This window comes from Arvicanthis niloticus, chromosome 16, assembly GCF_011762505.2.
Source record: "Arvicanthis niloticus isolate mArvNil1 chromosome 16, mArvNil1.pat.X, whole genome shotgun sequence".
Lineage (NCBI taxonomy): Eukaryota > Metazoa > Chordata > Mammalia > Rodentia > Muridae > Arvicanthis > Arvicanthis niloticus.
The window spans coordinates 15305255-15321411 of record NC_047673.1 but is presented as its reverse complement, the minus strand read 5'-3'; the positions used below and the strand labels follow the sequence as shown (position 1 = coordinate 15321411).

General features: G+C 48.4%; 1 protein-coding gene across 1 annotated transcript in view; it reads left to right on the top strand.

The window, feature by feature from the left end:
* The window catches only part of Gpat4 (glycerol-3-phosphate acyltransferase 4), a 32769-nt gene extending 30303 nt beyond the window's left edge, over positions 1 to 2466 (top strand). The window contains exons 11-13 of the mRNA XM_034519884.1: positions 659 to 787; positions 873 to 952; positions 1549 to 2466. Of these exons, the coding sequence (XP_034375775.1) occupies positions 659 to 787; positions 873 to 952; positions 1549 to 1657 (318 nt within the window). The 3' untranslated portion in view covers positions 1658 to 2466. The remainder of the gene's footprint in view (positions 1 to 658; positions 788 to 872; positions 953 to 1548) is intronic.
* The last annotated feature ends 13691 nt before the right edge of the window (positions 2467 to 16157 follow it).

Here is a 16157-nt window from a genome sequence, read left to right as displayed (position 1 = left end):
TATTTGTAATACTTAAATTTTAATAATGTATGTAAGTTTTCTCAGTGTTTCTGGGTCTGAAGCCTCACATTTTCTTTTGAATGTCCTATGAAAAAGTTGGTGATTATGTTTAGACATACATCATGTACATAAGTTGATGCGTTGAACATAGGCCTTATGAAAAAGGAAAGGATACATGATGTAGACACGGTTTTCTTTTCTTTTTTTCTTTTTTTTTTTTTTTTTTTTTTTTGGTTTTTCGAGACAGGGTTTCTCTGTGTAGTCCTGGCTGTCCTGGAACTCACTCTGTGGACCAGGCTGGCCTCGAACTCAGAAATCCACCTGCCTCTGCCTCCCAAGTGCTGGGATTAAAGGCGTGCGCCACCACTGCCCGGCCACATGTTTGATAGTATGTTATCCTGTGTTCTGTTTTGGGATGTCTGAGACCTGTTTGCCTGTGGGTGCAAGTCTGTCCACAGCAGGAGCTGTTTGGGTGTGGTCTGAAGTTAATCCTGAGGCAGCTGATGTGGGGCTGGAGGTCAGAATCCCACGGTTTCCAGCCTCTGCAGCGGTGTTTTCTGGGGCTGGGAATGCTAACCTGAATCCCTGCTCCTGTGGGCCCATCACCAAGCACTTGCCAGAGGTGTGCTCCTTACCTCAACCTCCTCTCCTTCTGCAGTATGACCCTCAGTTTGGTGACGCCTTCTGGAACAGCAGCAAGTATGGCATGGTGACGTACTTGCTGAGGATGATGACCAGTTGGGCCATCGTCTGCAGTGTCTGGTACCTGCCTCCTATGACCCGTGAGGTAGGTGTCTCCAGGCCTCCAGTGCACGTCTGCATGCTGTGCTGACCAGGACTCTGTCAGACTCCTCACTTGTCCTCTGTTACAGAAAGACGAAGATGCTGTGCAGTTCGCTAACAGAGTGAAGTCCGCCATTGCCCGGCAAGGAGGCTTGGTAGACCTGCTGTGGTGAGTAGCGCTGATCCGGAGAACATGCACCTCAGGGCAGAGGTCGTCCTCCTTGGCACAGAAGTGAAGCCTGCTGGCTTTAGAGAAGGAATGCCCAGACTCAAGTGCTGTGCTGTCCTCAGGAGCAGGGAGCGGTGGGCCTTTGCCTATCTGCGGGGGCTTCTAGACAGTGTATATCTCAAGGTAGGGACAACTGCCTGTCTGGAAACTTAAGAGTGAGAGATGTAGACTTTCCTTTGATGTCTGCATAGCACAGGAGGTGACACGTGGTTTTCTGTACAGTTTGTGATCCCTTGCAACCACTTATTTGTGCCATCGTAGTATGAAAGCAACCAAAGAGAATAAAGACATGAACAAGCAGCCATGGCTGTGTCCAGTGAAGCTTCTTTCCAAGAGCAGATGTGAGGCAGGGTGTTGAGCTCTGGCTCCACAGGTCCGAGTCCTCTCTAGCATCTGCAGTAGTTAGACTGGAGGGAATAGGAGCCTGCCCGTGTGTCTTGCCAGATTCCCTGGGAGTTGAGCCACACATGCATCTGCCGTGTGGCAGAGCTGACCAGTGAACTTCCCTGCTGCTATGTTAGTCTTTGTCTTTTCAGGGACGGTGGACTGAAGAGAGAAAAGGTGAAGGACACATTTAAAGAGGAGCAGCAGAAGCTGTATAGCAAGATGATTGTCGGAAACCACGAGGACCGCAGCCGCTCCTGAGCCGCCTCCAAGTCCTGAAGTGTGAGCCAGCTGCCGTTGTTGCTGCCACAGCCTCTACCATCCTCCCCGCCACCTACTGCTGCATCCTTCCAGACTCTGGCCCTCAGGCTGTTTTGGACTCCAGGACTGGAGCTTCTTCAGAGCTCCGTGGGCTGCCTGCTGTCCTCTAACCAGAATGCTGCTGGTTGGGGCTCCCTGGGACAAAATGCCTCTTGTTCCTTTATAGTAAGCCTCTAAGAGGAATGCCATTAAAGCAGTTCTAGCTGGTGAGAAGGTGGGCCTTGTTCTTGCCCTGAGAGGATGCCGGGTGTTACTGTAGGAACAGCCGCACGCTGGGGAAGTTGGAAAAGACACTACCGAGGCTGGTGCCTAAACTCAGAGCTTAGGTGGGACAGAACAAACTGTCTACAGGAGTGCTCACGTCGTCCAGCAGTGGAGTCCTGAGCTCTGTGTTCCTGCTTATGAGGATCACCAGAGGAGACAGGAAGAAGCCAGTGGGCCCCGGGGCAGTTCGCTAGCCCCAGGAGTCTTTGATTCAGACTCTAGGCTGAGCCTGAGTCCCCCACATGACTTGTCTGTTTAATATGTCTGTTTCCCTGTCTGTTACATGGAATTGCAGAGAGAGAAATGGCGGTGTGCCTACCTCACAGGGTGGTTGTGGGGATTCCAGTGCTAGTGTGTGTGAAGGAAATGTGTGCTGTTCTCCCAGGGACAGCTTCAGAGAACATGGCAGGACAAGGTCAGAGCTACAACTGCTGCCCAGGATTTTAAACTTGTTTGTGAGTAAATAAAACTGGATGGTAAATGAATTTAGGAAAGTTGCCTTCATTCCCAGGAAATGTATTTGTTGCCGGTTAACAACTGTGGCACTGGAACGTGGCTGGACGGCAGGTCTCTGCCTCACTCCAGTGAGGAGAGCTTTGCTCAGGAGAGGCAGGCTCACATGGTGGGTGCTTTTACGTGCCTGTGGTATTTCTAGCACAGAGTTTTCTCCCCAGATGAGAGCCATGGGAAACAAGTTGTGTTGATGAGATTAGGGCAAGGAGGGTCCTGTCAGTGGGATTCTGGGTTTGAGCATGATGGGAAACAGTGGGGGTGAGAATGGCGCAGAGGTGCTGGGAACTGCAGAGTCTGAGGAGGGATGGGGACACTGCATTCACCATGGCTGCAGGGGAAAAGACAGGCCTGCAAGGCACTCTACAGATGCCGTCAGCCTGTCTGTCCTTCCTTCTGAGGTCCACCAACTTTGAATTCCTCCAAAGGAAGATTACTCCTGCCTGCATGCCACTGCTCGTGATGGTACTTTTCAAAGTGATAGAGATATTCCATCTCTAAGTCTAGGATTTGAGGACATTCTAGGAGAGCAGCCTGGCTCCTGAAAGTATGAACTGATGCCACTCTGATGCTTGAGGACCCTGTGGTGTCACTGAAACTTCCTGCCCCCTCCTCAGCCTCCCATTTCCTCTTGCCTGCTCCATTCCCATTGAAAAACACTTTTCAAATAAAAACACCTATGACCAAGAACAACCTCTTGGGAACTATTTTACAAAAGCTCAAAAATAAAAGGTGGGTTACCGCTGGGGTAGAATGTCCGTAGTGTTTCAGTGCTGTTTTTTTTTTAAATGTCTAGGGTCAGGCGCCCCCTAACACCCGTGCTTGTGGTTTATTGCTTTGACTCATAGTCTTCTTAGTAGAGTTTTAAATCTCGCTTTGACTCAGCCCACCTCCTCCCCTGTGCTGCAGCAGAGAACAGTGAGGAGCAGTTCTCAGCTCCTTCCTCAGCACCTGTCCAGCTGGTCTGCTGCTTGCCATTTACAGCTGGGTCCTGCAGGTTCCTCACTGGTACAGGGTTGGTCTTACATCTAAAATCTGTACCATGGTAGAAGAAAGTAGGTCTGAACTTCCCTCCGACCTGTCAGCCTGCTGCTCTCTTGCTGTCCTGTCTTCACTTCTCCATTTTTCTTAGATTAGCTGACTTCTGAGGCCTTATCCACCTCTGAAATTTCAGTATGTGTGTGTGCATGCATATGTATGTGTGTGTGTGTGCGGTGGCGGGTTGGGGGCCTGAGGACAGCCTCAGGTGTCCATCCTTCAGTTGGGCCTTACCTTGATTTTGAAGCATGGTCTCTCATTGGCCTAGGCTGATTGGCCAGTGAGTCTCTTGCCTCTACCTCCTCAGCATTGTGACTAAAAGTAGGATCCACCTTCCTAGGAGCTTGGACCCAGGTCTCCATGCTTGCAATGCAAGAACTTTATTGACTGAGCTTTTATTCCACTCAAGTGTGAGCTCTGGGCCCTAAAACTGGTTCTGAAACAAGTCCATTTTGAGCTGTTTGCTCCCTCTGGTAAACCCAATGTAGGACACTAACCACTACCCTGTCCCCAGGGGATTTGTGCTGGGCCCACGCCTGCTGGGTAGTTGAAGCTGCAGATCACTGCTTTCACTCAGACACGATGACTTCTGGCCCCCATAGAGGAGGGAGGCTCACCAGAAGGCATCAGCCTGGCTAGGGCCCCATCGAGCTTTGATGGAGCTGATTTACACGGGAGAACCACTCCCTTTTGGTACCCTTCAGAGATGAAAGAGCTTGAGGTGTGAGGGATGGTGGGCCAGGACAACAGCAAGGGGCTTTTAGATCTTGAGCTGACCCAATTGCCTTGTGGGATTCCGGGCCTATAAACTGCTGCCTTCTAGAATTCATAATCTGGGTTGGTGTTCACTGCTGGCCTCAGCTATACATCTCAGTTTCCAGACTCAGTTTCTCCAGGTGCACCTCCCATGTGGCCTGGGGTCTCCCAGTTCATGCACAGACTCTTGGACAGGCTAAGAGATGACCGTCCAGCCATCCATCTCTCTCACCGCACCCACTCCCCTCTCCCCCAGTCAATATGTCTCTCTCCGATGGGAAAGTTAATAAATTTTCCTCTAGATTAAAAGTATTGATTATTTCATTTGTAAACAATAAATAAAAGGGAGGAACTTTTCACTGCACAGGGGCTAGTGTCTGGTGGATTTTGCTGGTGAAATTTTGCTCACTGTTGGGGGGTGGGCTTCTCATATGCATTCTGTCCGGCCAGCAGCATTGATTTCCTATTAGTCTCTCAGCACCACCCAGTAACACATCATTTCAGTACCTGCTATTAATGGTCTTTTGATAAATAATCACTTGTAAGTCAATAAATTTTTATTAAACACTGTAGCTCTTTGATTTATTAAAATCCGACCATGTTTGTCTGGGAGAAAAGGGATGCCGAATTGAAGTGGAGATTTTCATACATCTTCCTGACGCGGAACAGTCACTGCACACTCCAGAGAAAAACAATTGCATTTTAACAGAAACAAAACAGCCAAGTTTGGAACTTGGGCCCAGGGAAACTTTATCTCAGTCAGGGGCGAGCTTACTCTGCTGGGAGCAATAGCAGGCCAGCAGAGTCAAGAACTTGTGTTGGCTTCTGAACAGTTCAGTCCCTTGCTTGACCTGCCTCTGGATGGCACCGAGGGACCTGGGTAGGTCCCTGGGGACACATAGTGAGGAAGCTTTCTCAGGGTTAAGTGGACCCTGGATCAAACACCTGTTAGAGCAGATACTTAAAATGGACTGAAAACAAACTCTAGGACCTTTTAGCTGTCACCTAAGCCACATCCAGGCCAGGGGATGCCCAGAGACAATGCGTGTTGAGTACCTCTAAAAATGAGCCAGCAGCTATAGACTGCAAGTCTGGGCTTTATGTTGGCGTCGCTTGCGGAACAGTGTGAGGTGTTTTGACACCTTAAGCTGGGCTGCAGGTCAGTTGCTCTGTGGAGCTGCTCGGCCCCAGCCCTTACCTAGGGCTATGTTAGAGAAAGGCAAACAGGCTGGATGGTCAGTGTGTTTGTCAGAACAGCTGGCGGCTGGAGTGGTGCCTCGGTGGTTAAGATCACTTTGCTACTCAAGGGTCCCAGGTATTTTCTCAGCCCCACATAAAACAGATTATAGCTGTCTTTATCTGCAGTTCTAGGAGCCCTGACATTCTTTCCTGGCCTCTGAGGAGACACACAAATAATTTTTAGGAAAACAGCTGGAGACCCTTAGTTCTTGGCTATCTGTCAGTACCTGGTGTGGTGGGCCGTGACAAGACAGGAGCAAGTCAATGAGCCAGGTATGCACACCTTGAAGCCTACCCAGCACTCTGGAGGCAGAGGCAGGCGGTTCTCTGAATTCAAGGCTAGCTTGATCTACATGGTGAGTTCTAGTTCTGCATGGAATATATAGTAAAAACCCTATCAGGAAACAAAACAACCACTGGTGGCCTCTCACGTTTCCTACTGCTGTAGGCTTTCTCAGCTGTTGGAGCTGCTGCTTCTGTCCTGGGGGAATGGCTTCTGTCCTTGGATACAGGAGTTGGTTGGGGAGCCTGGCTCCTAAGGACTTGAGGCCTGTGCCCCTCAGCACTAGCCCCAGTGTCATGGGGTGGTGTACCCCGGGAAGCCAAAGGAAACATGAATCTATGAGAGAAAGCATGAGTGAGCTGGATTTTTCATGTGCAAATTTAAGTCCATTTTTTGTTTTTACAGTAAGTCTTGTTTTATAGCCTAGGTTGGCCTTGAACACTGTTGCACTCCTAAGCCTCCTGAGCATAAGAGCAGAGATGTATGCCACCAACAGTCAGCTCTGGTCCCCTCTCAAGGTGGGACAGCCAACTTCCGGACATTTGTTGACTCACCTTACTTCCCAGGCTCACTCCATTCTGGGAGGACCTTGTTGGAGAACGGGACAAAGTGTCAACCCGGACCCTGCTCTGCTCCAAGATGACTTCCTGTGAGGTCAAAACCCACGGGAGACGAGTGGCTCTCTTGGACTTCAGTTACCGTTCTAGCTGGGGTGGAGGTTCAGGGGAGTGAAGCTGGAGCAAAGAACGTTTGGGCCTCACCCAGCAGGCACCTCACCACCTGTTGATGCCAGGAGACAACAGGAGACCAGTAGCGGCGATTGGGAATCTCCCTTGGTAGGGAGAGGAGACCTGCTTCTAGAAAAGAGTGTCTGGTGAGCCTTAGGCATGGCTGTGGCCATTTCTTTTCTTAACTCCGTGGGCGTGCATATTTGAAGTACATTTGAGCCACTTCCTGCCTCGGAGCGGTGCAGGTCAGAACGGCTGGAGTGTGCTAGAATGTAGCCAGGGCCTTGTCACTTGGTCCCATGCACTTCAGGGGAAGATGCCTCAGTCTGCTCAGGCTCTGCCTCCCCACCCAGGGCTCTTTCTTGATGAGCAGCAGGTGGCGCCCGGAGGCCACTGGAGCCCTCCTGCTTGGCCCTGCTCCTTCTGCATGATGCTCTGTACTGGGCCCCGAGAAGGGCTCGCTGCAGCAGATTGATCTGCCAGCTGTGATTTGTCATTTCTGAGACAGGAGCTGTTTTCTCTTGCTTCAGGAGGCCCCTTCGACACCTGCTTTATTTTTCTTCCCGCGCTGACGTGACGGAAGACAGGTGTTAAACTACTTAATCACTTTAAAATTGTTTTAATTTTCTGTTTTTTATTGATCGCTCCAGCACCAATTAATCAGCTCACTGGACCAGGCAGTTAGTACATTAAAAATTGTCAGGGAGGCCGTGCATCTTGCAAAATGTCTAAAAAATATTCGGCTAACAAATTTTGTTTTTCCTTGGCATGCAACAGTCCTTGGCCCATACAACTCCCCACTCAGAAAGGACCCCTTCCTCTGGGGTTTCCGTGTTGGAGTATTTGGGGTGTAGGAAGAACCCTGGCCCAGGCTCCCCACGGAGAGAAGCAGAAGCAGGAACCTTTGATTGCCTGGTTGCATATCTCCTCCACTTTTGTTTGTGAAGCTGCTCTGGGTTGGCTTTACCAGGTTAACACACAGTATCCAGATTTCCCTGCCCTGGGACACCAACACTTTTGACTGTCTTTCTGACAGGGCTAAAGCTTTCTCCCTGGGGCAGAGGCTGGCTGAACTTGGTCAACTGTTTGGCAGGCAGCTATGTCGAACTGCCTTATTCCTATCCCCCCCACCCCATCCGCACAGTGGGCCTGAAGGCCTCTCTGGGTTGCTGTGCTGCCGCCATCACTGGGCCCTGTGCTGCTCACCCTTGACTCATCTATAATCACCCCACTTGAAAATGACCCAGTAATTGCCTAGCTGTTCTCTCTGAGTTACATAAACCACAGATGCCTTCTCTCCAGGATCCCCTGCATCACTTCTAGGATGCAAACACTTGTTTTTCCCGATTCCCCATTTGGGTCTGATTTTCTATCACTTAGGGCAAGGCCTTCATTATTTCCTGGAACATCTGTACTATTGTTAGCCTGCCTGCGGTAATCTGGATTGTTGTTGCTGCTTCCCAGGGGGTGCCCTCACCCCAGAATGTCTTTCACCCACTTCCCTCCTCCAGGTACAGAGGCCATCCATCTTACTCCTCACCAGACCAAGAGAGAGGGAGGGAGAGAGCGTCACTTCCACCCCACCCCACCCCCTGCCGTTGTCACAGGGGACTCCGCCAAACCTCAGGCAGCTTTTCTCAGAAGCAGAGACCCCAGATCCTTTCTGGAGGGGCCAGGACATGAGCCGTCCTGCTCAAGGTGATGCGAGGCTGCTGAGGAACAGGCCCAGGGTACCCTGCACTCTGGTGGCTGCCGGCAGCCCCACCTGCTCTGTATTAATTGTTCTGTGATTGGGTTAGGACATATAATCTAATATTGATTTTTCTCTCTGGATACCACAGCTTTATTTGCTCACATCTGCCTTGTGTTTAATTGGTGCTTTGCTTGGGGGAAATGAGAGATTGTATCAGCCTGTTGGGTTTCTTTTCCCTGGGCGCACTGGCATGCACACACCCAACACCTCCCTCTCCCAGCCTCTCCGTGACCCTCCCACCTCCAGGCATTCCTAGGGTGTGAGGGGAGTGGACAGTAACCCTGATGAACCTTTTTTTTTTTTTTTTTTTGCACTTGACCTTATAAGTCTGGGTTGATTTTTTTTTCTACATGAAGTGTGTGTATTGTGTGTTGGTGTGTGTGTGTAGGGAGAGAGAGAGAGAGAGAGAGAGAGAGAGAGAGAGAGAGAGAGAGAGAGAGAGAGAGAGTCTTAGAGGGGAAGGAAAAATTGTCTTTGGAGGCAGACCTGGGTTCATATCTACCTTCTCTGTGCATATGTTCTGAGGCTAACCCATTGTATTTTGCTGTACCGTAATGTGTCTTCCCTTATTGAAGAGTCCAGGTGTGTAGGATTCTCAGAGATTTCCTGTGAGCCTATATAATGCTTGGCACACTGTAGGTGTTCAATAAACGGCACCTCCATTGTCAGTGTCCTCTTCAGCCTAACAGCCTACATGTTGCCTGTTACAGAGCAGCCATGGCATGGAGATCAGTCCAGGACACCTTGTCTGTGTGGACTGGCCATGGCTGGTGGCCCTCACCTTGCTTGAGGCCAGAACTTCCGTTTTCACCCCTGTCTAGAATTGCCATTCCTACCACACCCAGGCTGGCGCCTGTATTTTTTATTTATTTTTTTTTTTTTTCTGACCGGATTGGCTTCTGGCCCAGTTCACCATGGACTTTCTGTAGTGAGGGGAAGATGTAGAAGCAGGAAGTAAACACTGGCTTCCTGTTGACACACACTCACTCTCTGGCTTCGACAGGTGAATGTACCACCCTTGCCTTAGCAAGATTAATGGTGCTTGTTCCTGCTGGGAGAGGCCCGTGAGGACTCTGTACACTTGTTTTCTGGGCCGACAGTGGAGACCGAGGCTGCAAAGGGCCATGCAGTAGGAACAGGTTATCTACGTCCAGTGCCATGGCTCCTACCCAGCCCCAGGGCAGGAGAAGGAATGGAATCTGCCTGGTTCCATTGCTTTGAGTCTGGGGTGAGGCAGGGTGCTATGGTAAAAACCACATGGTTGGATGGAGCTGCTCCCTGGTGAGGGCCAAGAAGCCAAGAGAGAAAAGAAGGGCCAGCATGGGGGCTGGAGAGATGGCTCAGCAGTTAACAGCACTGACTGCTCTTCCACAGGTCCTGAGTTCAATCAATTCCCAGCAACCACATGGTGGCTCACAACCATCTGTAATGAGATCTGATGCCCTCTTCTGGTGCGTCTGAAGACAGCTACAGTGTAGTCATACAAATACAATAAATAAGAAGGGCCAGCATCCCAAGATACCCTGTGAGAGCATACCCCAAAAGACCTAAAACTCCTGCTAGACCCTACTCTTAAAGTTTCTACCACTTCCCCATAATAAAGCTATTAATGCATAGACTGGGGGGGGGGGGGTGCACATCCAGATCACAGCTCCTCTCCAATAAGCCATAGGCTGTTCCATGGGGTTATCAAAGCCACACAAGAGCCGCTGCCCTGTGCTACCCTGTGACGTCACCTCCTGGCCAGGACTCTCGGGCTCCAGTCAGACATTCTTCCTCACTCTGATACTCCTTTGCAAGATGTCACACACAGCTCACGGCCTTCCCTGTGAATCCCTCCCACAGTTCCTCTCTCTGCTGGACCATGAACCTGCATTTAGCCATGCCTCCTGCCCCAGGTACAAGGGTCCATGGGCCTGGAAAGAGCAAATCAGCCCCTAGAGCCATTTGAAATCTGCTGAGGAGGGTTTCATAGAAAAACTACCCCCTTGGGTAGTTTCCATCCCATCCCCTTCCAGAGGCAGCCCTGGCTCCTATAAGAAAGCAGGCTGAGCAAGCCACCATGAGGGCAAGTCAGCAACCTCCATGGCCTCTGAGCTCTCTGCCTTCAGGTTCCTGCCTAGTTTGAGTTCCTGCCTTGGTTTCCTTCAGAAGAGCATGACTCAAGATGTGTAAGCCAAATAAACCTTTTCCTCCCCCAAATTGCTTTTGGTCATATTTCATCACAGCAATAGTAACCCAAACAGAGACACCAAGTAACCATGGGCCCAGACCGCCAAAGCTGTAAGTCAAATATACCTTTCCTCTTTTGTAGGTTGACCATGAATTGCAACGAATCACTATGAATTGCAAAACCGTACTAACAGGAAGCTGCAGGTCTAAGGAGTGTGGAGCTTCCAGAAGCTTCCAGAGCTGCCACTGAGGTCTTCCATTCCCCCGGCCCCCAGCTACAGTACATCACTCCCCACACAGGCAGCTTCTCTCCACTCGATCAGCCCACACAGTACCGCTTCGAGAACTGCAAAGCTCTTTTCCAGAACCCATCTTCAGATACTTTGCAGCTTCTGAGAAAACAATGTCTCAAGTACGAGAAAAGGTAGCTGGAGAGATGGCTCAAGGTTTAAAAGCACCGACGACTACCTCCAGAACCTGGATTTGATTCTCAGCCACCACATGGTGACTCAACTATCATCTGCAACTCCAGTTCCAGGGGATCTGAGCCCCCTCTTCTGGCCTCCTCGGCACCAGGAACACAGTTGGTACACAGATTCACATGCAGGCAGAACGTTCATACACTTAAAATAATTTCCTTTTAAAGAAGGGAGAATGTTGAAACCTAGGAGGCAGAGGGAGTTTTCTGAAGCGAGACCCTCCCTTCAAGTCACAGTGGAAGGTCAGTGCCAGTCTGTCTGTCCTTCCTTAGGGACATCAGCCTTCTCCCTGCCTTCCTCTGACTTTTGATACTCATGTCACCGGGCTACAGCAACAGAACCCAACTCAGGACGTTTGAGAACAACCCCAAGAGTGCAGGGATAGACAAACATTATGTTCCAGTCAAGCTGGGCTTTAAAAGTCACTGTTGTCCCCTCTGTTGGTTCTGTGTGTCTTGGGGCACTGGTTAGCTGGCTTGTTCCAGTATCTCTCTATCCTTGGTGCTGTGGTTACAGGCCACAATGGGCTGTGGATCAGGGTTTAATACCTGTTATCACCCGCACCCAAGAAGTCCTTGGCAATCTGAGGAAGCCAACTGAAGACATCTGGTTGGGGTGTCCCTGCTCTGTCCAAGGAGTCTACAGAAGGCACAAAGCCAGGCAAAATGATGGGCACTATACATATGTGATGAAGCACATTCACTGGTGACCTCTGACCCGGTGCCCTTCTGTCCTTCATAGCTTTGGGGTTTAAAGTCTCTGTACAGTCGGGGGTGGACTCTGCTGTCTTACACCTGGAGAGCATGCTGTTAGCTCTGGCTTCACCAGACACACCTCCACAGAGCCACCAAGTCCTTTGTCCCATCTGCAAGTTGGTATTAAACCCTGATACATAGCCCTCTGTGGTCACATGTACCTGTAACCATGGCACCAAGGATGAAGAGACACAAGAATTGATACCAGTTCCAGGCTACTGTGTCTACATAGTGAGTTCCAGGCCAGTGGCTACATAGTGAGATGCTGTCTGAAACACAAAGCCAACAAACAAGACTGCTGATATGCAGGCAGCCTGAGAATGTAACAATGCATGGAGGATGTAATTCCTGTCAAAACTCCAATGTCCCTTCCCACATGAGTAAAAAAAAATCCTAAAATTTATATAGAACCATTAAAAAAGGAGAAGAGGAAGAGGAGAAGAAAGAGGAGGAGGAGGAGAAAGAGAAGAAGACAAATAATAATAATAATAATAATAATAATAATAATAATAATAATAATAAAAGCCGGGTGGTGGTGGCACACGCCTTTAATCCCAGCACTTGGGAGGCAGAGGCAGGCGGATTTCTGAGTTCGAGGCCAGCCTGGTCCACAGAGTGAGTTCCAGGACAGCCAGGACTACACAGAGAAACCCTGTCTCGAAAAACAAAACAACAACAAAAAAAACAAAAGAAGAAGAAGGAGAAGGAGGAGGAAGAGGAGGAGGAGGAGGAGGAGGAGGAGGAGGAGGAGGAGGAGGAGGAGGAGGAGGAGGAGAAGGAGAAGGAGAAGGAGAAGGAGAAGGAGAAGGAGAAGGAGAAGGAGAAGGAGAAGGAGAAGAAGAAGAAGCAGCAGCCCAAATAGCAAAGGCAAGCACAGCAAAAAATGAACTAAGTCTGGGGCCTCAGACATTCACTTGAAGCTGTACCACACTGCTACGTTAGTTAAAGCAGCATTATAGAGAGATGAAAACAGGCACACTGAGTTGAGTAATGGAACTGAATACTCAATGTGCCTGAATTTTGAATGGGCCCAAAGGTACCAAGGGAGGAAGGCAGCCTTCCTCTTCAGCACTAAGAAAACAGCAGAAATACATCATGGTTTCTATGGGGTTCGGCGTTGTCTTAATCTTGGGACCATCTTAGGGTGGCTATTTATTTATTTATTTATTTATTTATTTATTTATGTCTCCACCCCAAAGGAGATTTTTCCTGGAGCTGAGCAAGTTTTACAGAACCTGAAGCGTGCTGGTTTCCAGTTAAGACAGTTTTGCTTTTAGCAAACAGTACTTGGTTTCTAAGCTGATATTGTCTGTGGTTGCTTCTCAGGGGAGAAGAGTAAATGTTACATTCTTCGGAAAAGAGGGAGGGCAAACAGGTTCACAGAGCGGAAGTCAGTAGAGTAGTGTTAGCTCTGCTGTCTGTTTGAAACGTTTGAAACGGCTTCTCATTCTCTTGTCTTATTCCTGTGTAAACGGATATTTCCCCAGTAAGCCTGTTAATCACAATGAACACCAAAGCTTGCTAGCTATACATTCAAAAAGGGATGGCATCTGGATGACATAAGGGACTCAACTCTAATAGCCAGGCAACAAATAACTCAGTTAAAATTTAGGAGACGTGGCTGGGTGGTGGTAGCACATACCTTTAATCTTAGCACTTTGAGGCAGGGGCAGGCAGATCTCTAAGTTCAAGGACAGCCTGGTCTATGGAGTGAATTTTAGATCAGCTAGGGCTACATAGAAAAACCCTGTCTCAAAAAAACAAAGCCCAACCCAAACCAAAATAATAACAACAATTAAAACAACAACAACAACAATGAAACCTTAGCGGACTTGTACAGATGTTTCTCAAAAGACAGTAAGTGACTGAAAAGTATATGAAAACATGGCTATTAGAAACTGCAGGGAGGTTGATGAGATGGCCCAGTGGTTAAGAGCACTGACTGTTTTTCCAGAGGTCCTGAGTTCAATTCCCAGCAACCACATGGTGGTTCATAACCACCTGTAATGGGGTCCGATGCCCTTTTCTGGTGTAAAAAATAAGTAAATCTTAAAAAAGAAAGAAAGAAAGAAAAAGCCTTCTTAAGAAAGAAAGAAAGAAAGAAAGAAAGAAAGAAAGAAACTGTAAATTAAAACCCACCTTTCCCTTCATTACTGGACCGAGCCCGAGTCTTGTGCATGCAAAACAAACATTCTACCATTGAGTCCGTCCCCCATCCCGGGGAATGTGAATTAAGACATCATCTTCAAACTGTTCGGTGTGGAGGTGACTACGCAGGATTCTTGTACACTACGGGGGGGGGGGGGAGCAAATCAGCGTAACCCTTGTGCAACTCGTTATAGGAGTTCCCCAGAACAGAACAGAACTAGATCTTTACTGGATCCTTACTTGAAAGGCCTGAAATCAATCTTCAGAAGAGACACTTGGTTTCTATGCCCCCAGCAGGACTGTTCACCATAGCTGAGGTGTGGCAGCATTAACAACGGAATCCATAAAGACCGGGTGTGCCCAGGAGGGAATTCTACTCACCCATGGAAAGGAGAGGCTGAGCCACAGAGACAGCAGCTCAGCAGGTGACAGCACTCACTGCTAAGCTTGAAGACCTACCTTGGATCCCCAGGGCCTAAACGGTGGAGGGAAAAAGTCAACTCCTGAAAAGTTCCCCTCTAACCTTCGTAAACCACCCCTGCCCCATACACAAATAAATACATGAAATGAAATGTTTTAAATGAAAAAGGGCACCCTCCATTTGGACAGTATGGGTGGAACTGGAGAACATGCTATGGGTATAAACAGAGAATAGAAAAACAGTTCTGCACAATCTCACTTATTTGAGGAATTCAGGACCAGAAAGCCGAATGGTGATCACAGAGGCAGGTGAGGAAAACAGGGCATCGATTGTCAGACACGGATCAGGCGGTTTCTGTTTCTAGTTCTACTGTGCAATGTGGTGAATATGGTTAATTAATGGTAGTGTATGTACAGATCCAGCTCCTCCTGATGGGCATAACATAACAGTCCATGGGCAGTGAGTACTTTTCCTTGACATTAGCTTACTGAGTGCTTCTAATAAGGCTTGGTTTTGCAAGGATCAATTGTGAGCTTACTTAGTACTCTATGCCTCTGATTCTGGCATCTGCTGGGTCCTTCTGTCACTTTAAGACATGCTGAGATCTGGAATTCCCGTCCACCCTAATAGCTTGTCTTCTTTGAAATTCAGAGCATCTTTGAGGCTGGAGGGGCTGTTCCAGGGTGATGCAGCAGTTCCAGCTACAGAGCCAGGCACATACACACACACTCATGCACACAAACACACATACATACACAAATACATGCACACATATACACACATGCACACACACATGTGCACACACATGTACACAATGCAAACACATGTACCCCCATCCACACACATATATCCACACATGTGTATACACACATGCACACATACAAACATACACACATGTACACACACATACACATGTACACACATACACATGCACATACACACATATATGTAATACACACATATATATGTATATATATGTAATATGTGGTCCTTCTTCCATCCTGCAGTGTTGTCATTCTTTATTATGTCAATCTTGCTTTATTTACTTGGTTTTGGTGCTCAGGATGAAACCTAGGGCAGAATTCTAAGCATATCCTCCAGCACTGAGCTGTGTCCCAGCCCTGATTTTTCATCAATTGGTTTTTTTTTATTATTATTATTTATAATTTGTTTTATACAAGAGTTCACTCCATAGCTTGGTCTGTTCCTTTCTTTCTTTCTTTCTTTCTTTTTTTTTAAGCTTTAGGTAACATTTTATTACACAAAAGTTGTCACATAATTGGCTTCTTCTTTACTTTCTACACAATCATTTTTTACTGTCCACAGAAAAGCTGCTTCTGAATTTCTCATCTGGAAAAGGCAAGCACCTCCATCCCGACAGAGACGGAGTGGTACTCACAATGTAGGCTGGTCTGGAGCGCAGGCTCTCCCGACTCATCCTCTCAAGAGCTGGGATGATAGCTGTCAGTTACCATGTTATTCTTAAATTTTAATATTTTGTTATCTAAATTTTCTTTTTTTCTTATATTTTTAATTATTGTATTATTGTACTTAAAACTGGGAGCTCCTGCGGTAGCCTGAGAAGCCTGCCCAGCAAACTTCATGGCTTCTCTGGTTCCTCACACACTACCAATAAATCACAAAGGAGGTGTGAAGGAACACCCATCCCTGAGGACTTCTGATCTTAAGGTGATAAGGGAAGCACAGGGCTCAGCTTGTGGGTTGTGGGCTCGTTGCAAATATCTAACAAATGCTCCGAGAGTGTACCAGCGGGAGTTCGCCAGCAATACAGTGGGACCTGAGCATGCCATTCAGAGATCAGGGTGAACATGAGCGCATGCTCCCGGAGTATGGCGGCCCACGTTTCTGCCTCAGCATCTTCGTCTGGAGGACA